The 22,923-nt window shown below is 40.8% G+C and overlaps 1 protein-coding gene across 3 annotated transcripts; it reads right to left on the bottom strand.

Moving 5' to 3' along the window:
* Positions 1-101: 101 nt before the first annotated feature.
* On the bottom strand, positions 102-22,508 carry MANEA (mannosidase endo-alpha). Of its 3 annotated transcripts, none has more exons than XM_084622373.1 (5): positions 22,317-22,508; positions 17,267-17,853; positions 11,363-11,472; positions 7,465-7,541; positions 102-2,870 (listed from the first exon to the last, which is right to left on the bottom strand). In XM_084622373.1, exons 2-5 carry the CDS (start codon positions 17,814-17,816, stop codon positions 2,234-2,236), a joined length of 1,374 nt encoding a protein of 457 aa, XP_084478499.1. In that variant the 5' UTR covers positions 17,817-17,853; positions 22,317-22,508; the 3' UTR covers positions 102-2,233. The 3 variants fall into 3 exon arrangements, with proteins under 3 accessions (XP_084478499.1, XP_084478501.1, XP_084478500.1); XM_084622375.1 differs by lacking the exon at positions 22,317-22,508 and adding an exon at positions 22,013-22,297; XM_084622374.1 differs by lacking the exon at positions 22,317-22,508 and adding an exon at positions 22,061-22,178.
* Between the last annotated feature and the right edge of the window lie 415 nt (positions 22,509-22,923).

Genomic DNA, 22,923 nt, shown 5'->3' with positions numbered 1-22,923 from the left:
AGTCACACCAGGGTATTTGTTATGATTTAGTAGAATTTTACACTCACTCTGCCCTGGTATAAGTGACTACACAAGATGCAGGGCAATGCTCTATTTTCTTCCCCCCCCCGCCTCCTTTTATTTACGTACGTACATACATACACACACAAATGTACACGCGCACACACACTCTTGAGGCTGCTCTAAACTACACTAGGGACCCAACAAGAGCAGAACTGATCCCACCATTGGGAACCACAAATGGCTCCTCTGCAGCCCCTTTTGAAGCTACACCCCTCACTCCTTGGCTGTAGCTGAGAATATGGTCCTAGATGTTCATCTTAGTATACTAGCCCTATGATAGTTAAAAATAAGTTGGAATTTCCATGCCTATGATGTTTGGGGGCTTACTAATAGAACCATTTAAATAATTTGAAGAGAAACCTTACATACAATTTGCCATCCTGGATGTATAAAACAGTTAAAGAATTTCAGACAGTTTCCCTGCATAAATTTGGTGAAAACTGTCTTTAAGCTACGGAGACAAGTTTCAGAGAAACCCATCCTCCTTTCACATTAAGAGGTCACTAACAAATATCAGCAATACCATGTCATTAAAATTTAAACATGTTTCAGAAAAAAAAAAACAAACAAACAAACAAACAGTTTCACTTTTTCAATCCTGCATTGCGACTGCATGGGCAGATTACTGTGCCTGCACAAAACTCTATTAAGTCAATGGGACTCCAATGGGCAGTTTACAGGTGAATCACAATGCAGGATCAAGGCCTAAAGTAAGTAAAAATAAATAAAATAAAAAAACAATTATACTATATTACAGATTAAATACTTGCCAAAGTACTCTCAAATTCACCACAACTATAAAACCAAATAGTCAAACCCATAGTGGTCCAAGTTTGGGGATTTGCTCTATTCAGTTCTGGGTAAGTGCCAAAAAAGCATTGCTAGACAGAGACCATTGTTGAGTGGTGTCTCAGAAACAACCAGGACTACAAATGAATGATTTATAACATTTGAAACCTGAGAATCTCAGCTTTCAAACAGTATTAAGCACTCATTTCTAGCAATGGCACGTTATGAAATGTAATAAGAACATCACTCAATTACTATCTTGCTTTATTTTCTCCTCACCTGAATTCTGACATGATTTTGGTAGCTGCTATCTTTAGTACTGCAGGAAATCAACGAACTGTCTGAAAACTTGAAAATTAAGATTTCAAATGGTAACAGACAAATTCATTCTAGTGGCTGAAGACTGTGCTACTAAAATCATGCAACGAAGACTGCTCTAGAAAATAAATCAATTGTAGGACTAGAAAATATTTATGTGACTTGTAACCTTTTCAACTTTTTCCAAACACTGGATCTAGGTCTGGATAAGTAATAAAAAAGTCTATCCCTGGTAAACATTAAAGAAAATCTCATTTAAGAAACAGATTTTTCTTATTTTGAGCAATTTCTTTGCTCATATACTTTCCACCCTCATTTTAGTTATTATTATTCCTTCTTTAATTTTAATCTAGTTAGACGATATCAATGCATTTTGCTGACACTCCATAGTTACAAAAAATACAGAATGCAAAATCCAAATACAAGATTAATCTGGAGTTAAATAACCTTTCATCAATTTTTGAAACCAAAAGCTTTAAAAGCTCTAAATTTCAGAACAATTTCACGCTATTCTTGATGTTTGTACCACAGACAAGTCAAATGTTAAAGTAAACTCTCTGCCTGCTACAAGGTGTACAAATGATATAACAATTGGTGTGTTATTTCATGCACCACAAATATTTATCCTCTGAGGAACTATTGAGACAAAATTCTAATCTCAGGAGTATTCAACTCTGAAACACAGCTATATAGCTAAAAGTAATAAATGTAAATATTCTAAATTCTGTCTCACTCTACTTGAGTCACCTCTGAATTATTCCAGATAGAGTTTCTGTAAGCTTTACATACAGATTATGAATAAAAAGCATCTAGCATTTCACAAAATATTCTCCAATTACAATAGGCTAGAGATGCCAATATTGCTCACTATTGTTTTATCCCCTAAAAGGAGTCAAAGTTAATCTAACAGGTACAGTAACAGTGCATACTACATTCAAAGGTTTTTTTTTTTTTAAAGTATATTCATAATAAAAGACATCTTGATTGGCTGAATTAGAATTCCCAGTGTCATTTCCAACTCTGAGATGGACTGAATGTATTTACAAACAAGGGAGGCAGCACCTCACATAAGCCATTGTTCTTTTTCCTTACTGTATTTCTCAGACCACTTGCGAGTGAGCTCCAGATATATAGTTGGTTTATGAGGCTTGTAATCCAGGTAAGTTACCTGTCCAGTTTTCTTGGGAATAGCTTTTTCAATCTGAGTCCCTTCATGCCATTCATTGAAAGAGGTGATGGAAATAATTTCTGATCGCACCAAAAGTGCTGCACTGAAGGCAGTCTCATAATACTTCCCATTAACACGGTTGCGGGTGTTGTGGTTATTCCACGGTCGGATGTTGGTGTCAATGTATCCTGGTCCCACACTTGGAATGAACATTAAGTTGCTGCTGTCACAAAAGGCTTTTAGACTTGGCCAATTGTGATGAGATGAGCCATAAGAAAAACCATTGGTGGCAAAGTATGTATAAATTCCATCAAAACCACTTCTGTGGATTTCATGCTTATGTTTTTCTTCCACTAGAAGTGCAATAAATAATCCATCATACGGTGTATTGCGAATGCTCTGGGATCCAGAAACAGTTAATAGATTTGCCCATATTTCAGGGATCGTTACATAAGAATCATAAACATAAAACATGGGGAGAGTTCTGCCTGTGCTGGTCTTATGCCGGTAAAAAGCTGGATGGCCTCCATATCTATAAAGCAAAGAATATGGTAAATATTCATAATATGATGCCAGTTGGGAGAGAATCTTTCACATACTGAACTGAGGAATTTATGAATTTTAAAAAACTTTATGTTCAAGATTAATTTAATTCAGTAATGTGGCAAATATATATTTTAATCATACATATGCTGGAAACTTATGTACCTACAGCAAGGAGATAATCTACAGCATAACTTAATTATTAGTGTCAAGTCCTACAAGTAGGTATCGCTTTCCTCTCAAAGGCAAAACATTAATTTGCTGAATCATTATGGAAGATACTCTAAGTGGCAGCAATAAAATAAAAACTAGTAGCTGTCTAACCTCTCTGACTTTAAGGCTGAATTGAATTTAAGGATATTATGGGTTAGCCCGTTAGAAGTTTAGCTGTCAGCCTACAAAGTTGTTGATTTTTTTTAAATAAAAAAATATAAGTGTCTGAGAGTTTAAATAAAAGCAGTTAGAAACGTCAGTCTGAGGTTTCATGAAGCGTGTGAAAAAAATTGGTAACTAACCTGGTTCCATAACTGTTGGTCTTCGAGATGTGTTGCACAGGTCCATTCCACTCTTGGCATTGCTGTGCACTGGGCACACCGATCAGAAACTTCTCCCCTCAGCAGCACCCGTTGGGGTGGCTCAAGCTCCACCTGCATGCAGGTAAAGAAGGCAGAGTCGTCTCTAGCCTCCCTCAGTTCCCTCTTGCCATAACTCTGATGAAGAAGGGTAGGAGGGCAGATCATGGAATGGCTGTATGCAACACATCTCAAAGAACAGTAGTTACGGAACAAGTTAATAACTGCACGTGTGCATTCCGCTCTTGATGACTCTCAAACTGTAAAACAGGAGACGGGATCAGAGTCTATTTCAATAAAGATTGGAGAGCAACTCATCCCACTCTTACATCATCTCTGGAGTCTTGAGCTACAGTACAGTGGGAAGCAAACGTGTGGACTGAGGACCAGGCTGACACTCTACAAAGGTCTGCAATGGGAACTTGTGCCAGAAAGTCTGCCGAGGCTGACTGTGATTTCATCAAATGAGCTGCGACTCTGTCAGGTGTAGCGACATTAGCCAAGTCATAGTACATGCATATGCAGGATGCAATCCAGGAATACATTCTCTGGATGGAGGAGACTGACTGACCTCTTTCTCTGTCTGCCACTGCTACGAACAGCTGGGAAGATTTACAAAATTAACTGGTTCTGTCCAGGTGAAAGGACAAGCCTTTTCTGACATCCAAGGTATGCAAACACTCTTCCTCCCTGACCGTATATGTTTCTGGGTAGAACACAAGCAAAAAAATTGGCCAGTTGATGTGGAAAGAGGAAACCACCTGATGAACTTCGGATGAGGATGCAAGTAAACCCTTGTCCTTAAAGATTGTATATAAAGGCCTTGATATTACTGCCCGCAGCTCCCCTACTCTTCTAACCAAGAAAATAGCCACCAAAGATGCTACCTTTATTGATAGATGCAGCAGTGAGCAGGTAGCCAATGATTCAGATTGGGAGGTGAGTGGGAGAACGCATAAGTTTAGATCCTCTGGGGGAATAGAGTCTTGCACTCGAGGGTATAATTTGATTAAGTCTTTAAAAAACTTTAGGGCCACGTCACTGGAGAAAATAGAGCAATTGTCCACTTCAGAAGGGAACGATGAGCTAACAGTCAGAGATATTTTGATGGAACAAACTGCCAAATCTTGGTGTAAGTAGTCCAGAATATGTTGAACTGAAGCTGGTCAGTGATACACCATACTGGTGAGACCAGATAGAGAAACCCCACAACTTAGCGAGGTAAATAGCTCTTGTAGAGACTTTCTGCTATTTAGCAGGACCACCTGAACATCCTTCAAGCAAGCCTGCTCTCTAGCATTTACCTTATGGAGCATCCATGCAGTTAAGTGAAGGGACTGTAGGCTCAGGTGGACTAGGCACCCGTGATCCTAGGAGATTAGATCTGAGTCTAATGGAAGTGAAACTGGAGGTTTCATTGACAGCACCAGGAGAATGGAGAACCAATGCTGATGGATCCATGCTGGGGCTGTAAGCATGACTCTGGCCTGATCCTGTCTTAACTTTTGCAATAGTCTATGAATGAGTGGGACTGGTGAGAAATCACAGAGGAGCCTGCCTCCCCATGTCAGTAAAAGGCATCTATTATGGAACCTACAAGTGAAATTAATGCATGCAGCAACTTATAAGTATGTGTTTAGTGTCTAGACTTTATGGAATGCTTATAAGTAATACCTATCATGAACAGTACTAACATACAGGTGAGCTGGTTTGGTTTCCAGCTATGAATTTGTTAGTGTTTAGCTGATGCCTACAGCCTTAGCAAGAGCTGGCACTTGGTCTGCAAGCACACAGAGAGTATATCACACTTCCACAGTGCTCAAGGGACCATTGCTACAAAGTAATCTGGGACAAAGCACAGCCGAAGTGGGAAAGATTGTTTACAAAGGAGGTTCAGGTCTGGAGAGAGAGAGAGACTAGTATGTCAACCTTGACTAGTCCATGAAAATGCCTGCTTTGTGGTTCCGGGGTGTCTTGAGGGGCCCAGAGCTGGAGCCAAAGCAGCAGGATGGGGAGACCTACACATATAACCCCTGAATCTTTTTGATATCTCCTGTTGAGGAGGAGAAGCAGGGTGTCTGCTGTGGCTGACCGTGCTTCCTGACCGGGAGAGATGTGTACACAGCAAAGGACTTCAGGGTAGCTCTCGAGTCTCTAACTCCATGGAGTTTGCGGTTTCTCTGGTCTGAGACTAGAGAAGGACCACTGAACAGCAAATCCTGGATAGTACTCTGGACTTCAGAGGGAAGACCAGAAGACTGCAGCCAGAATGATCTATACGTGGCCACTGCGGAAGCCATGGTTCTAGCTGCTGAGTCCAATCCCGCCTGCAGTGAAGTTCTGACGACCACTATGCCCTCATTGACCAGGGAAGAGAACTCCTGCCCAGCATTCTCCAGACACAGCTCCTTGAACTTTTCCATGGAACCCTACAAATTAAAATCATATTGTCCTAACAGAGACGGTTGGTTGGGGATATGCAGCTGCAAGCTTCCGTTGAATAAATCTTTCTGCTGAATAAGTCTAGCTCCTAGCACCTTTTGATTTGGGGATGGAAGCCTGGTATTCCTGTCATTCTCTCTCATTAGCCACTGCAACAACTAATGAGCCCAGAGGTGGATGAATATAAAGGTAAACCCTTGGGAGGGTACATATTACTTTCTTTCTGCCCTTTAAGAGGTGGGCGGCAAAAAGGTTGGAGTCTGCCATAAAGTCTTTATCTGCTGTATATCTACTCTAATAACTCCTGATAAACCTCAAATTATCATCAAGAGGAGGTGAAGTTGTGCTGGATGAAATGGCCTCGTCTGGAGAGGGCGAAGAGGAAGCCAAGACTTGAGAGGTGGAACCTCTTCTACTGCCTGTTTTCCCATTCTAGAACCTCCTGTTGATGCTTGGTACTGGGCCCAGTGCTGGGACTCTGGGGACGGAGCTGCTTAGTGCATAGACTCAGCCCTTCTAGATGAGGGCACTGAGCCCTGGTCTATGCTACAAACTTACGCCAGTATAACTATGTTGCTCGGGGTGTGCCAAACTCCTAGTGTAGACAATGCTATGTCGATGGGAGGTCTTCTCCTATCAACAAAGCTACCACCTTTCAGGGAGGTGGAGTTCCTACAATGACAGGAGAAGCTCTCCTGTCAGCATAGGTAGAGTCTTCACCAAGCGGTACAGTGGCACAGCAGCACTGTGAACGCAGACAAGTCCAGAGCATGTATGGTGAGAATACCTGGAAGCTGGGAGAAACCTTCAAGAATTCCAAAACGGCCACTGATACAGAGCAGGATCCCGTTGTCCTGGCCACATTTCCATAGCAGGTCCCATTGAGACTGATGGGTCCTGCTTCAGGGTTGTGATAAGCAAGATCCCACCTCTGAGTCCAACGAGGATTCCCCTTCTTCTGACGATGGCAGGGCCAATCCAGTCAGTGCCAGAGCCCAGTGTCGAGAGCCTGGCGATGAAAGCAGTGATGCAATCATAACCGAGTTGCAAGGGTCCACCTGTCCGGAAAGCAGGCAACTGAACTACTGGAGGTTGAATCAGTGGCAGAGGCGCCTAAGGACCAGACACCTGTAAGAAAGAAGACAACACCACGAAGAAGAGCAGGTTTTTGCTCCTGCAAATGTCTCCAGGGTACTTGGCACTGAGGTGGTCTCTTGTTGCAGTGCCAAAGAAGCCACCCAATGGGTATCACTGAGGGAAAACGTTTCTGCTGGCCATGTACTGGTGCTCCAAACCAAGAGTTGACTGCACATGTGCAATTACTAAAAGAAGAAGAAATTTTAAATGTAGTTGTCTATTGCATCTCCACATAACATGCATGTCCCAATACTTTCAAATGTGCATACCTTATGTTTGAGTTCTAGGTCTGTCAGTTATGAGCAAAACAGCCCCTTTCATTTCTCTCAAGCTCAGGTCATACCATATACAGTTTAAGAGTTCACACAATAGATGAGAAATATCTATCAGAGCATGTGAATGCCAAAAACATACATTTTAGAAAGCACTTACTTGTCTACAATGTACTTCACATTGCTGTACATACTACGATCATCGCGATCTTTATATGGCTCAATATGAAAAGTGACCTGTAAAATGAAAATGCAATAAATGCAATATGGATTATAAAACATTACAGAACATAAAATCCATTTGGTGTTATTTGTCTAAGTAGTATCAGGCACACCAACAGAGCTCTAGAAAGAGGGACTGTGAAAAGTCTCCACAATGCTATGTGTGTAATTGATTCAAGACTACTATTCCTGAAGATTAATTCAATAAGACTCACTATTTTTTGGACTGCCAATATTAACAACATAGATTTGATGAAAAAATAGAAAAACTATACACCTATTCTTTATTACTAGTTTTATATAAGATTGCTTTTCTAAGCTACTGTAAATAATAAGCATGCTGGAAAAAATTACTAAAATACACAACTATATAGAGTATTCTAAGCTAGTTAATTAAAAGGTTATCTATTGACAATTCAAAAACTGATTACAGCTGATGAAAGTGTTTTATATTTTATTTCTAAGCAACAATATATTCTAGTTGTTACAGATAATATTTCTCCAAGGAGAGCTTTCAGTGAGAAATTAGATTTTAAAATGTGGAATGGGAGAACTTTACCTTTAATTTAGAGTTTTATAGGTTCATCAACAACAGCAATAAATACCTAGGCACTAAATCTAATATACTATCATTGCTACTTCTAAATTTCAGGCTTGGGGCTTATGAAATTATTTATGCTATAAACTTCAGCTCACTTCAAACTAAACTCCATTGTTTTCAACTACCCAATTAAAAGAGAGAATGTTTTACATTAATCAATGCTGGCAGTTTTTCAGAAGCAGTTTTTCACTTAGAATGCAAATGACACCAATTTTCAGCTAGTCTCAAGTGAAATGTGATACTATCACAAAGATTTTTTCACAAACTAAAGTGAAACACACTGCTGGACTGAATTGTTAGGATTATTAAGCTTTCCGTCAATTGTCTTATTATTTCTTTTTACTTCAGTCCTATTCAGAGGCAAAGCATACTTGACAAGGCTACTTCTAGTTCCACACCTTATATGACCTTGTTTTTCTCTCTTTAGATTGAAAATAATTTCTTTTGCATAATGATTCTGAGTTTATTGACAAGTCTATCATCTTTAACTCTAATCATTTTCTCATTCAAATTGCCAGGATGCCTACAAAATATAATATTGAAGATGAGATTCACTGTGCTAAGAATAGACGTTGAGTATAGGTACTGAGAAAATATTATTCCAATGATACTTCAAATATCTTCCCTGCTAACTTCCTGATTTTAAATTTTAATCCATTAACACTTTAGGGAAAAATACATTACATTCTTTATATTTCCTAATGCTGAAGAGAACTGTTCAACCAGTATTAACCGAATCAAAAAATAAGCTGAATATTGGTCTTTTCGCACATTATTTGTGAGGCCTGGGGGGTTCTTTCGTGTGGCCCACCAAGCTCCCTGCGCCACCCCCACCCCCCCATGCACCCCTCTGCCTACCCCGTGGCACCGTGAGCCCCACTCCGCTCCCTGAAGCGGCCAGAACCATGCCCCTGCCTGCCTTGGCCCCGGTGCGCGCCGCATCCACCCCGGAGCTGCTCTAGGTAAGCGGCCCCGGGCCAGAGCCTGCACCCCACACCCCAACTCCCTGCCCTGAGCCCCCGCCACACCCCACATCACTGCTGCACCCCGACCCCCTGCTGCACCCCTCACCCCTCCTGCACTCCTTGCCGCACCCTGCACACCTCCTGCACTCCCTGCCCTGAGCCCCCTCCTGCACCCTGCACCCCAACCCCCTGTCGCACCTCTCACCCCTCCTGCACCCCAACGCCCTGCCCTGAGCCCCCGCTATACCCCACACCCCTCCTGCTCCTGCTGGGGGCAGGGAGGGGACAGGGTTGAGGCCTCATGGAAGGAGTGGAGTGGGGGTGGGGCCAGGGGCAGAAAGGGTGGGGTGTCAGTGATGCAGCCCTCAGGCCAATGCACTACTCCTCACGTGGCCCTTGTGGTCATTATCTCAAGCAATTGCATAGAGGGAGAGAGTGCGCACTAGGACACAGGGTTTCCCCCAGCTAGGCAGGTCTCTCCCAGATAAAGATATAAATACTTGCTCAAATTGTTTATTACAGACAATAATAAGCAACAACTGCATATTGTTTATACATATTCCTTCATGATATCTTATTTTTTCTTACCATTTCTCTTATAGTCTGCATTCTATTCTTATCTAATAGAAGGTCACAACAGCCTCTTTCACAATTGTTTTCCACTCGCTTCGCACTATCCCTGCTTCTACAAATCTCGCGTTATTAAAGCTAGAGTTAGCCTGACTCCTGCTCATTTCAGAGGCCTGCATCCAAATTCCCTTTATCTACTTCTACACTCCCCCCTTTTGTGCTTCCAGCACAACTGTCAATTTTAAACTTCCATTTTCATTAAATTTTGTATTTCAAACTCTGCATCAAATACGTCAACCTTAGGGGTTTTAATTGGATACAATGACAATGCATGGTTAGTATGGACATGAAAAGTATTATTACGTCCTTTACAACAACATAATAACCCTAAACCAAACAACAACAATACAAGCAATAACATGCCCTCAATAATACTATAATGGGGTTGTTGCACAGTTTTAGTCACAAAACACAATACATCATACTTAGTACAGAAGGTAGGCATTCTATAAGTGGTATGAAAGGCATACTTTTCAACTTGATATATATTTTGAAGCATATGAAGTTGCCCTTGTAACTCAGAAATTTTCTGAATCTCTGGTAGGAGTGAAAGTAAATTTTGGAATTGATCAGGTATTAGGGTGGTCCAGTTAAAGGGTATCTGAAACCTAAGGACTGATTGAAAAATTCTATCTGCAGGCCTGCAGCAATGGTGAGATTAAAATGAATATCTTGTAATATGGTGGCCTCAACATGCGCACAGCTATCATTAGCTTGGAAGAGTATGTGTCCTGTCAGGGTATGTTCCTTGTCCCATACCCTCCCAACAAACATTGCCATGAACAGTGACAACTTCCCCTCGCTTCAGTTTACGTACACACTGAAGCTGTGGGGGTTCTAATGGCCAGAATGTCCACTGACTCCCTCTCCCTATCCAAATGTTGGGTGTTATTCTGGGAACACTGTCTAAAAATCTATTAGGCATACCAGGTAGTTAATGTCTTGGTGAATTACCCAGTCCACATGCATCCTCCCCACGGACCCGGCAGGATATGGTATGTGGGAACCCACCTCTCCAACCGGTCCGTATACTTGGAAGAAACACCGCAAATGTTTGCATCTCCACCCAGAATATCTCCAAGTGTGTCTCCATGGCCACAGATCAGATGATACTCCTGAAGTGTCTGTAAGGGCAGTAGGCCAGGCCTGATGCTCGAGATCACGCTGAATGGCCATCAGCTGGTCATTCAGGAAATCCTGGATTTCTGAGCAATCCAGATCCCACTGCAATGCCTTCCCAGCCTCAGTGATATTCAGTACCATCTCTGTTAACAGCTTCTGGGTCATCGAACTAAGGGCGGAGATAACACGTAATTCACCCACTCCAGCCTGAACCTGGGTTAGTTGTGCTCCAGTTATAAGGCCAGTGGCTTTTTCCAATTGCCCCGATTTCTCTTCATATTCTTGGTTTCTATAAATATTCCAAATTGCTGCTGCACTATTGGCCCCATCCCATAGGGATACAGCTAAGTCCCTCTTATTTCTAGAGGAAACCCAGGCCCTTTGTTGTGTTAACCTAATGGCAGCCAAAATACATACAACTGTTAAAAGAGTACAAATTATCTAGTTAATGAACACAAATGTATATCTACATTTGATCTAGAGATGTATTGAATATGAACACTTTAAAAGTACTATACCTTTAGATTGTATTTATGTGCATTATTCAAAATAACAGGCACCAAATCTTCACCAGGTTCCCCATTTTCATCAGCCATACCAGGTGGGTACCAAGAAAGGGCTATGACACCTAAGATATAAAACATGAGCTTGAGTTATGCCACCAAAAACAACATTATGCCTACTAAAATTTAAACAAACAGAAGTGTGCACATGAAACATATAAATATTCATGTTAATGTACAACATAGTTTATACAGCTAACTAAATAACGGCCATTTCTGAGTAAAACTGGCATTTGATACAAAATATATGTAAATACTTCTTGCAGCCAGGAACAATATAAAAGCATGGTTTGAAAAATATTTTTTTTTATGGAACAAGTGAAGGGCAAGGATTTCAAATAACTTAGATATATGCAGCTACACACCTAATTTGCCCAAGCAATTACTGCAGATGAGCACACAAATGTTATAATTGTATGCAGACAGTTAAATAAGCAAGGTACAGAAATAGCCAAAAAATAAGTGCCTCGTACAATTCCCCCCCATCCCTCTGAGTGATGTTAAATTCAACAGTATATTTACAAACTAAAAGCCTTAGTTACTACATAAAGGTTATACTACCCATGATCTCTGCACAATATTCTTATTGATGGGCTGTCACAGGTTGCCTTTAGATCAAGACAAAGGATGGCACACAGGCCTAACTTTGTAGACATAGCCAGTGGACCATAAAACTCGTATGGTCCATAGACAATAAAGATCTGAAAACAACAATTACATACTTACAGAAAACCATCCATAAATTGATTTGGCACAAGAGTCTTTTCAGTAAGATTTTTTCCTTTCCTGAATGTTTGAAAAACATTTAATAATATTGTGTATTTTATGGAAATGCAAGTAAAATTTTAGTTCCACTGGAAAACGCTAACATTGACATATAGTCACTGGATCATTTCATTCTGTTTCCATTAACGACAATAGCAAAGTTTCCAGAGCATAATGGGATTAGATCAGGCCCACTATCTCCTGATAACATGACAAATAAGTTGTCACAATTATAAGACTCAGTTAATGCATGGGTTATGCATAGTTCTGTATAAATCACTGACTACTGGTATCCAGGCTAAAGTTTAAATAAAAATCTATGATGAGTATATCAAGAAATTATCAGATGATGACCTAGAAAATTCCCACAAGAATCTAGCAGAGTAATGTTTTCTGGTCCATCTGCAGAGCCATCTTTTTCAACAACAAACGAACAACTTTTAGACTTTAGACAGATTCCTTAAGAAATAAGTCAAATTGAAGATGACAGTATAGTAAGATTGCCAGTAGTCCAGGACTTCCCCCGGAGAAAAATACATAGCATATGTATACTGAACAAGTCCACAACAGGACTGTCAGTAGCACTGTCTTGAAACAATTCAATTTCAGACCCCAATGCAACAGCAATCTCCTTTTCCCGTCTTGTCCATCCAACTGTACTAAACACTTAAAAGACTACACTTTCAGATTTTTCTAGCTCTTGCTTCCCAATGAAAAACCAACAATCATGGCACAGAATCCTTAAAAAAAAAAAAAAAAAGTTAATGAAATTATTCCTGAGTTATAAGGCTCAGGAAAAATGCCCTATATTTTTAATTGACAGAGAAATATGGCACTAGTTGCCAAATATGAAAATAAGTCAAAGGAATATACCTTCCCCAAAGAACTTACTATTTGTACATTCAAGAAAAATACCACCATGTTACTTAAAAAAGTACATCTAATATGCATATTGTCAAAAATAAAAAAAGTGTCAGAGAAGCTGAGACAAAATACATTCGCCAAAAAAGACTTGCCCTGGAACACAACTTTAAAATAATATATATTTCTGAAATGCAGTGGAACAACAACAATTGATGGGATTTACAGCCAGGTATTAAAGTAAGTATACATGAATGACATTAGTTCACAGAACTGGGAGAATAGGTACTATACCTAAAAGGTTCCATACACTCTAATGAGATACAATTTTGAGCGAAGAGGACTTTACAGAAGAATATGTATGGAAACTAACCCCCAACATAAAAATACAAGTAGGAACATACTACCAACCTCCAAGCTCAGAAAATGATATATGAGTGCATGACATTTAGGAGATTAAACCAGCAACAAAATCTAATAGAATAGGAATAATGCAATGTGCATCATCTACTTGCACATAAACTGGTCAAATATCAAGTTGGGACATGGTTGAGAAAATCATGCAGGATAATGAGTATACAGTAATTCTGTCATAAGACATATGCATGCTGTTAAATAAAGAAAAGGAAGAAATAGAAAACAAAATAAATCCAGTATGGTTCAATGGCCACATTATAGAAATAAGAGAAATTCAGCTCAAGTTAAGCCAAGAGAAAAGGATAAATATGAGAAGTAAAAGGGCACAGCACATAGATAAGCATATAAGAATGGTAAGTTCTCAAAATACACCTGGAACAGGAAGTCTGCAAAGAATCAGTGGTTGTGCTGCACATTAAGACACATAAGGAACAACTGAGGAAGAAGATAGCTTTCTGCGCTGCTCTGATTTATATTTTTGTATCAGTCTTCACCCCAGAGGTTGTTAAGAAGATACTTACTATAGATCTCTTCACAGGCAAAAAAAGATGAAGCACTCTTAGAGACTGAAGTGGCAAAGGGAGGAACAAACTAAAAAAGTAAATCGCAGCAAGTCACTAGAACCTGGTATTCATTCCAGATATCTGAAAGAATTTAAGGTTCAAGTGACTGAATATTGTTGTTAGCAGCTCAATCTCATTAAAATCAGACACTAATGGAGGACAGCAAAAGTTGCACCTATTAGGCATACCCATGAACTACAAACTATGAGATACTCTTCAGAGCCAGATAAATTCACTGAAATAAAGAGTTATAAAATATCTAGAACAATGTGATAGGGACAAACCCTGTAAAGGAAATTCTGCCTCTCCCATCTTCTAGAATTCCTTGACCATAACACCACATTAGGGGATAACAGAACTGGTTAAAACCAATTTATTTAATTAAGTCTGTTTGAAAGCGTAAAAGCCCACATAAAAGGCTAGTAAGAAAACGAAGGCCAGATGTAAAGTACTGTGATGGATTAGAAACTGTTTAAGAGATAAATAATGGGGATAATGGTCAATTCTGCAGGACAGGAAAAGGTGAACAATACCCCAAACATCAGTCCTTGTATAGTCCCATACAAGGACTGATGTTTATTGTAGCAATCAATGATCCACAAAAGCAAGTGAACTCTGAAATCAAATGAAATTATTTGAGATAGTCACGACTAGACAGAACCAAGAGAAAATTCAGAGGAATCTTATATAGGTGCATCAGCAATGTACACTGAAAGAAATAATTTAAACTATTCACACACTACTGAGTCCTAAACCAACTGTAATTACTTGGTGCATTCTTCTTTTTGCCAAGACTCTTGTCTACACCAGACATTTCTTCCTAACGTTCTCCACCAATTCAGCTTTACTGGAGGTAAAGATTATCGCCTGAATCTTAAAGGATTATTATACCTTATAAAACTGTAAACAAGATGATAATTGTTGCCAGTGTTTAAATCACTTTGCCAGAGTGAGAGAAAACACCGCTGTGCTTACAATACCAGCAGTAACCTGCCCACACCAGTACTCCCACTGTTGCCATCACCAATGGAGCTGTCCCAGTATTAGTAACAAGAGGAAATTTAAGTTTCTTAAAAAACAAAAATGTCACTAGTATGAACATAGCAATCTTTGTTCAATATGTAGCCATGGTCAAAAAAGCTAACAATGTTAGGAAGTAAGAAGACTGGGATAGACAATATTAATGAACATATTATAGTGGCATTATACCAATTGACAGGAAGTTTTCACCTTGAATACTGTGATCTGGTCAAATAATATATTTATAGAAACAGAAGGGTTCCAGATGTAAATGATAAAATAATTAGAAGCATAAAAAGAAATCCAAAAGAGGAAAAACAGAAAAGATTATGACTGCCTAGTTTACAGAATAAATAAGAAGGGCTATAATACAGATATATAAAATAAAGAATGGCATAGAAAAGTTACGCTGAGTGCTCCTATTTATGTTCTCCCTCATTTAATATAAAACTGGGGACAAAATGAAACTCATTAATAAATTTTAAATTTAAGAGATAAAAAGGTAATACTGGTGTATAAGTTATTTTTGTTTTTTAAATAATTAACCTACAGTACAACCCATTCTACCAGGTATTAATGTTGTCAAGAGCTTAACAGGTTTCAAAGAAGCATTGGACATGTATATGGATAGTAAGAATATCCATAGTTACAAAGTACAGGAGGAAGGAATTGTACAAGGGATACAATCCCTCACAATTCAGGGCATAAAACAATTATTAGGTGTTAGTGGTTGGCTAGAATTTTCCTCTGTGGATAGGTTATTTCATAATTGTCTATTATGGGACTTCTTGAACCAGCCTCTGAAACTGTGACTCAGAAACCCTTCGATGCCAACTAGAAATGGGATTACAAGAATACACTGATCCTGGTACATACATTCTGGTTCACCAAAGAACATCATGTGAAATCATAAATGAAAGCCAGGATCAATCATTTTGGTCAATAATATTGTTGTGAAACTTCTGGATAGATACTATGTAAGGACTGTATATGTATATATGTTTTAAAATCTGTGTTGAGGCAGAGTTGATAAATGGAGTTTTCTGTCAAAGGATGTCTATTCACCTGTCCCTCCGGCATGTAAATTAAGCACTGTAACGTAACGCAATGGAGAGTCATTTACAAAGGCAATGGGGAATCTAAAATCAACAGGGAGGCAGCATGCTGTCGGTGGACAAAGAACTTTGGGGGATATAAGAAAGCAAAAAGACACTGCTTTATCTTGCGCCTAGGAAGTAAACAGACAACGCAGTTACATTTATGAAACCAGTTACATTTATTTCTACCTTGGTGGAAGACTCTGCAAGAAGCTTTAGGTGTGAGAAACTTGTTTAGACTGGAGGTTAGTATATTAAATTTAGTCTCTAGAAAGTGGGTTATAATTGTTTTATATGTAACCTTATGTTTCCATTATCTTTAGTCATTATCATTTGAACATTTGATAATAAACTTATGTTGTTTTCATTATAAATGTAACTCAGTGCTGTGATATTAACAAAGGTACTGATCCTGAGTAGGATCACACAAGCTGGTGTGTACACTATCTCCTTGTGGGCAGCAAACCTAGGATTTCTGTAAGTACTCAGTGGATAAGGGGCTGCTTCAAAGGTGTGGTCTAGGATGCACCTATTGTTAAACTAGGAAAAGTAAGGACAAGTCTGGAGGAGACTGTTTGGGTGGCTAACAGGCTAGAGGTGTGAGGGAGCTGACACCCAGGTAAACATAAGCAAGTCTTCCTCTCGACAGAGGTAGAGGGTAATAAGGTGACACGTGGTCCTAGATTGCCTGAGAACCATTACAGAAACATCTAGGACTGATCTTCTCTACTTGAGAGACATCATATCCACTACAAAAATGCCTATATCTGTATTTTATACACTACACAGAGTACTGTTAAACAAGTAAACAAATCATATAAAATTCCTTCATCTAAACAGCTATAGATATAGTCCCCAATCTTGCATCTGCTCTGAACAGGTCCATTTGTATGAAGCAGCTTGGAAGACCAGAAACTAAGTTAGGGATTGAACCTGAAGTACAAAGTAACTTGTTAAAACCAGAAGTTTCCATGAAGGAATCATTGACACAAATCTCCTGTGCACACAAAAAGAAAATGCCAAAGTTCCCTTACATTTCAATATGTAGGAAAAACAAAGGTGAACAGTTCTGTTTACTCAAATATCTGAAGTCAAACAAATGACTACTATGCCAAAAATAAACAGACATTTATTACCAACAGAGGCTGAACGCATTTGTTGCATGTGGGCTTCTATGACAGAAGGGTCTTTAGAGCTGTATGTTCCAAGTTCAGGGTAAAAACTGGACGCAATATCATCTGGAGGATTGTGTCTTCCCTTCGGGTAATTGATGGCAATTTTGGAATCCCAATGTGGCACCAGTGGATGGTTCCAGTGAATATATTTACCATCATACTGTGGATTCCCAAACCAGCTGTAGTAAAACACATGAAAGTTATAATTAGGGGAAGGCAATTCCTCTTCCAACTTTCTTACAGAGGCCATAGATGTTTTAATGCTATTCAATGCAATACTGTGCAAATTATTGGTGTGCGTTACACTATCACCATTGGCAGCAGTTAGAGGACTGTGTTTATTTTCTAAGAATGTTGTCCGTTGTTGAAGTTCCGGTAAGAGACCAAGTCCAAATGGATCCCCAAAACCAGCTCTGTCAGGTCTTAGAGTCTTCAAAGCCATCATCATGGAGCAAATGAATAAAATAAAAAGCAACAAAATAATGCATGTTCTTCTGTGAAATCTTGCCATGATGTCATAGTTCAGCGTCCAAACAACAGGTTTCCAGCTACAATTGGTCAAGAAAAAAATATTTTTAAATCAGATTTCTTGTCACCTATCAATTCAACATTATTAAATACTTCATAAAATTTCTATATAAGAGATTTAGGGATAAACATAACTAATTTCTAAAAAATATACTATGTTTGCATACTCTTGTACATATCGCCTTTGCTGGGAAAAATAAGACAATCAACACATACATTCTCAAAGATCATGCAGACCTGTTTTAGTGAACTATGCGGTGAAGCTTTACGCCATCCAAGGATTACACATTTTATGGAACATCCTACTTTTCAACGGTCTTCCTGGTTTTCCCAAACTGCACCAGACCCTATGAAATGGGAATTCTAGTTATGCTATTTCCAAGCCACTGCTTTGTGCTTACCCTATGTCACTGGCAGAAACACCATAGTATAGCTGTGATTTTTTTATTTTGTGCACTTAATACTTCTGGGGGAATTCTGTGTCACTGTGCATGCACAGAATTCATGTCTCCCATAGATTTTTCCCCCTTGCAGAATACTACATATTGCTGAGGAGGCACTGCAATTACACCCACCAGTGGCTGCTGTAGCACCAAAAGAGAGAGTAGCCGGCTCAGGGCCAGAGCAGTCAGTCCCAGAGAGGATGCTTTCCTCATAGGCCCCTGCCCATGGGACCAGGTGAAGAGGCATGGGATATTGGGGGCGGGGGGGACGACGACGACAAAGACTGTAGGGCACCTGGAGCTCCTGCGGATCACATTGACTGCAGATCAGAAGGGTTGGAGGAGACACATTGGAGTGGGGAAACAGGAACTACTGGGGTGACAGCATTGAGCCAGGAGCTTAATGGAAGTGGTGGGTGCAGGGTCACATGGGATCAAGTGGGTAGCTGAGTGGTGGTGCAGGGACACATAGGGATGCGGGGGACAAGGGTGCAGTGACACATGGGGACAGGAGGGAGCCGAGTGGAGGCCACAGATACACACAGGGACAGGGGCAGATGTGCCTGACTGAATGGGAGAGGCTAGGGGTCAGGCAGAGTCTGCATTGGGGAGGCTCTCCAACTCCCTAACAATCCTCCCTCCTCCCAAAAAACATTCCATACTTCTCCCACTCACACCCAACAATCCTCCAGGTTCACTCCGAGGCTCCTTCCCAGTAATTACTTCCCTCTGCTCAGCTCCTCCGTTATTCCTGACTCCCCCAAGCAAAGGCCCTTGCACTGCTTCTGAGGGGTGCAGGTAAGGGGTGTGGGAAATACGTTTCTGTATTGTAGTTTAAATGAATTATTATGCAAAGTTCTGTATTAATAAGCCTAGTAAGCAATCTATTTGTCAAAAAACATTTCCTGAATCTTTTTTGTTTTCTGTATTGTAACAGAGATACTTGCGGACAGGTATTTTGAAATAAATAACCAAAGTAACTGAAACCAGTAAGATTATATTGTATTATTTTGACAGATAAGATATGCAGATTATTAAAATATTGTGCACAGAATTTAGATTTTTGGCACAGAATTCCCCCAGGAGTAACTTAACATACAAATTTCAGACTCTGGATTGTAAACTTGGGGCACTGACCCTCTTATTGTATGGATTTGTACAGTGCTTTGCTCAATGCCCCCCAGATCCCAACTGGAACTTGGAGCTATCATAACAAACTTGGCAACTGACCATTAACTGTAATATAAACAACTCCATTACAGGACTTTATCAGTGAAAATGTCTGTTCAACTTGTAAATGAACCCTTCTGCACTGTTTCAAGAGGATACAGTATCACTGGTAAACCCACGGGATTTAAACAGCTTCTGCAATTTATTTAAATTCATTTAAGTTACTGAGTCTGATGTAACGATATTTACTTTGTTTATTGACATGTGATGTTGACCATTTGTATTTTAATTGTCATAAAGCTTTAACCTTTTAAATTTCAACATACACTGTTATTAAATAATTGTCAGACCCTCCCTACTTTCTGACCTGCCCATAATTTCTCAACTGTGAAATTTTAAATCTCTAAGCATTTTTTGTCAATTTTTAAAACCCATCCCAACATGCGCAATTGTGAAGAATTTAAAATAAAACAAAAAAAATGTAAAAAGGAAGCAATCAATATTATCTGTTGAAATGATCAAATAAAAATAAAAATTGAATTCTACCAAGCCTAATTATAATGCATTTTGCCTTGGAATGCAGCTGCACACATTTCTGAAAAAAGGTAAAAAACACGTTAATGTAGGTGACTGAGTTTCACTCGAAACAAAATTGGTGGCTCAACTCCTGAAGCCTCAAACATTTGTGAGAGATGTTCCAGTTTCTTTCTCCAGGTCTGGGGAGCAGGGTTTAGATATGGGACTCAAAATATTTGAAATCTCCTTTAGCTATTCCTACTATGGACAAAGATACTGAAACATCTCTCATTCCATAAGGACTCAGCAAAATCTGACATTTTCCATGTGGATGATTAATGAAATATGGATTACAGTCTCTCTTTCTCCAAAACCCCTACATGCTACTTTACTTGCTGCTTTCTAAACTCCTATATATGAAAAAGCTACTTTTTACCAAATCTTTAGAGACTGCAGACATAAAAGCCACTTTTTCCCTCTACCACCATTTGTGTCCTGCCATAATCATTTCCATATGGCTTTCATATTACTCATTCTTGCCTCTCATCCTGAGAGGTTTCAGAGTAGCAGCCGTGTTAGTCTGTATCCACAAAAAGAAAAGGAGTATTTGTGGCACCTTAGAGACTAACAAATTTATTTGAGCAAAAGCTTTTGTGAGCTACAGCTCATTTCATCGGACGCATGCAGTGGAAAATACAGTGGGGAGATTTTATATACACAGAGAACATGAAACAATGGGTGTAACATTGTAACTATGTAACTAGAGTGATCAGGTAAGGTGAGCTATTACCAGCAGGAGAGCAGGGGTGGGGACTTTTTGTAGTGATAATCAAGGTGGGCCATTTCCAGCAGCTGACAAGAACATGTGAGGAACAGCAGGGGGGGAAGGGGGGAATAAACATGGGGAAATAGTTTTACTTAGTGTAATGACACATCCTCTCCCAGTCTTTATTCAAGCCTAAGTTAATTGTATCCAGTTGCAAATTAATTTTCCCGAGAGGAAATCCGTAGTTCTTGTTCCTGCAAGAAGGTTAATGTAATTTTACCTCTTTTTTAATAACTCAAGCATAGTCTTTTCTGTTGTCTCATAAATATGTGGGTAAAAAAGGCATTAAAAATAAGGCCTGGAAGTTCTGAGTTTTTTCAGCTTGTTTTGCATGTTCACTTAGGTATTGCCTAACTTGTTCTTCCTGGAAGATTCTATGATTATGAAACCAGTAATATTATGAGATCAATTTTAATTTGCACGGTATCTGTGACCACTTAAACTTCTGCACCTCAGCTGAAATCAATCATTGGCAACTTTATCTTTGTGCTCCTCTGAGCAGGTTTAGATGACATGAAGAGTACAAACAACAGTCTGCTTTGTATAGGAGAGAGCCATATTTTCATTTCTCTGTCTAAAAGAATTAAAACAATTCTTAATAAAATTATAACATGGTTCTTTCTGTTCCATCCAGTTCCCCTCTCCTCCCCACAACAAAAGGCTATACCATAGTTAGGTTCAAACATATTTAAGCAAAGTTATTTTTATACTGTAGACAGAATGTGAACATTATTTTTGATTAACCTGTCCTGAATTCTTAGAGCAAATTGTGGCAGAAATGCCAAGGATCCATCAATGTTAAATATTTTACTGTGTTTAGACATGGTAGTGTCCCAGTCCTGCAAAGGCGTCAATAAATTCGCCGATTATAAGGCAGAAGGGACCACCGTGATCACCTACTCTGACCCCCTTTGGTAATTCAGTAAATGCCAGGCCCACGTTAAGTCCTCTTTGTTTACAAACCCGACCTTTGTTTAAACATTGCCAGCGATGGAGACGCTACTACGCTACCCCCACTCAAAGCGGCTACAACTGACGGAGTTTAGAGAGAGAAACAGCTGGCTGGCTCTGCCAGGGTATGTACATTTGGGACCAGTCGGAGCTTAGTTTTAGAGCCATTTTCAGGTTCCGCTGTACAGTCTGCCAGCTTCCCCTTCCATTCGCGCGGCTCTCGCACCCCACCGGGAGCGAGACAAACGTTGCAATCACAGAACAAAAACAAACCCCAGCAACGTGGGGCTGTGAACCCAGCAGGCCGCGTCCGGCGGGCACCTGAGGCTGAGCTCCGGCGGCGACGGGCGCGGCAGGCCCCGGGCTCCCAGCACAGGCACGTCCTGGCGCGGGTCCGGCCGGGGCGGCGGCCTGTCACTCGCCCGGGCACCGTCCTCCCTCGCAGGCCGGCCACAGGAGCGCGCAGGGGCTGGGTCGGAGCCGCCGCCCCCCGGCACCAACCAGCGGCGCGGCGAGCAGGGGCCCCGGGGAGCGAAGCGGGGAGGCAGGTGCTCTGGGGGCTGCCCCGCTTACTCACCCGTCGGAGGCGGGGGCGCGGCCCTACAGCCTGGGGAAGGCGGGGGCGGGGGGGAGCAGCAGCAGCAGCAACGCTCCGCCTAGCGGCCACTCCCGCGCACGAGGCAGTTGGCGTCTGGAGCGGGGCTTGCGGGGGCAGTTGAAGACGCGGGCGTGCTCATGGGCTGAGTCGAGCCAGTTCGGGTTTTGCTTCCTAAACTTACTGAGCATGCTCAGACTTATGAGCATGCGCAGCAGCTATTGGCGAAGCCGCTGCCCGGAAATAAGCGCGTTCCCCGAAGAGACGGGGGAGCGTCGCGGGTGGCTGCTGAGCATGCGCGGTAATACCTGCTGGCTTCTCTCCTCTGCCCTCACTGTGCCCGGACTTGGGATTCCGAGCTTGCTCCCTGCCAAAGCTGTGCCGTGGGCGGTGAGCTCCGTGCACGGGCCCTTCAAACCCGTGCGGCCGGGGAACGGGAGAGGTTCATCTGGCAGGACAAAGTCAGGGACAGGGTTGGCGCCTGGGTGAAGGATGGGGTAAAGAGGCAGTGACAAGCAGGCGGGGGCAGAGGGGAGAAGAGTTACCCCAAGTAGGGTTTCAGAGTAACAGCCGTGTTAGTCTGTATTCG

Source organism: Lepidochelys olivacea (genome assembly GCF_965140295.1).
Source record: "Lepidochelys olivacea isolate rLepOli2 genome assembly, chromosome: 3".
Classification (NCBI taxonomy): domain Eukaryota; kingdom Metazoa; phylum Chordata; order Testudines; family Cheloniidae; genus Lepidochelys; species Lepidochelys olivacea.
The sequence above is the reverse complement of the archived record's forward strand: the minus strand, read 5'-3'. Positions and strand labels throughout refer to the sequence as shown.

Excerpts from the sequence above, each read along its gene's own strand:
- MANEA (XM_084622373.1), bottom strand. The coding sequence starts at position 17,816 with ATGGCAAGATTTCACAGAAGAACATGCATTATTTTGTTGCTTTTTATT. Across the intron at positions 11,473-17,266 it reads AATGCGTTCAGCCTCTGTTG|GTGTCATAGCCCTTTCTTGG; the intron begins GTAATAAATGTC and ends TTTATATCTTAG. Across the intron at positions 7,542-11,362 it reads CACATAAATACAATCTAAAG|GTCACTTTTCATATTGAGCC; the intron begins GTATAGTACTTT and ends TTCATTTTACAG.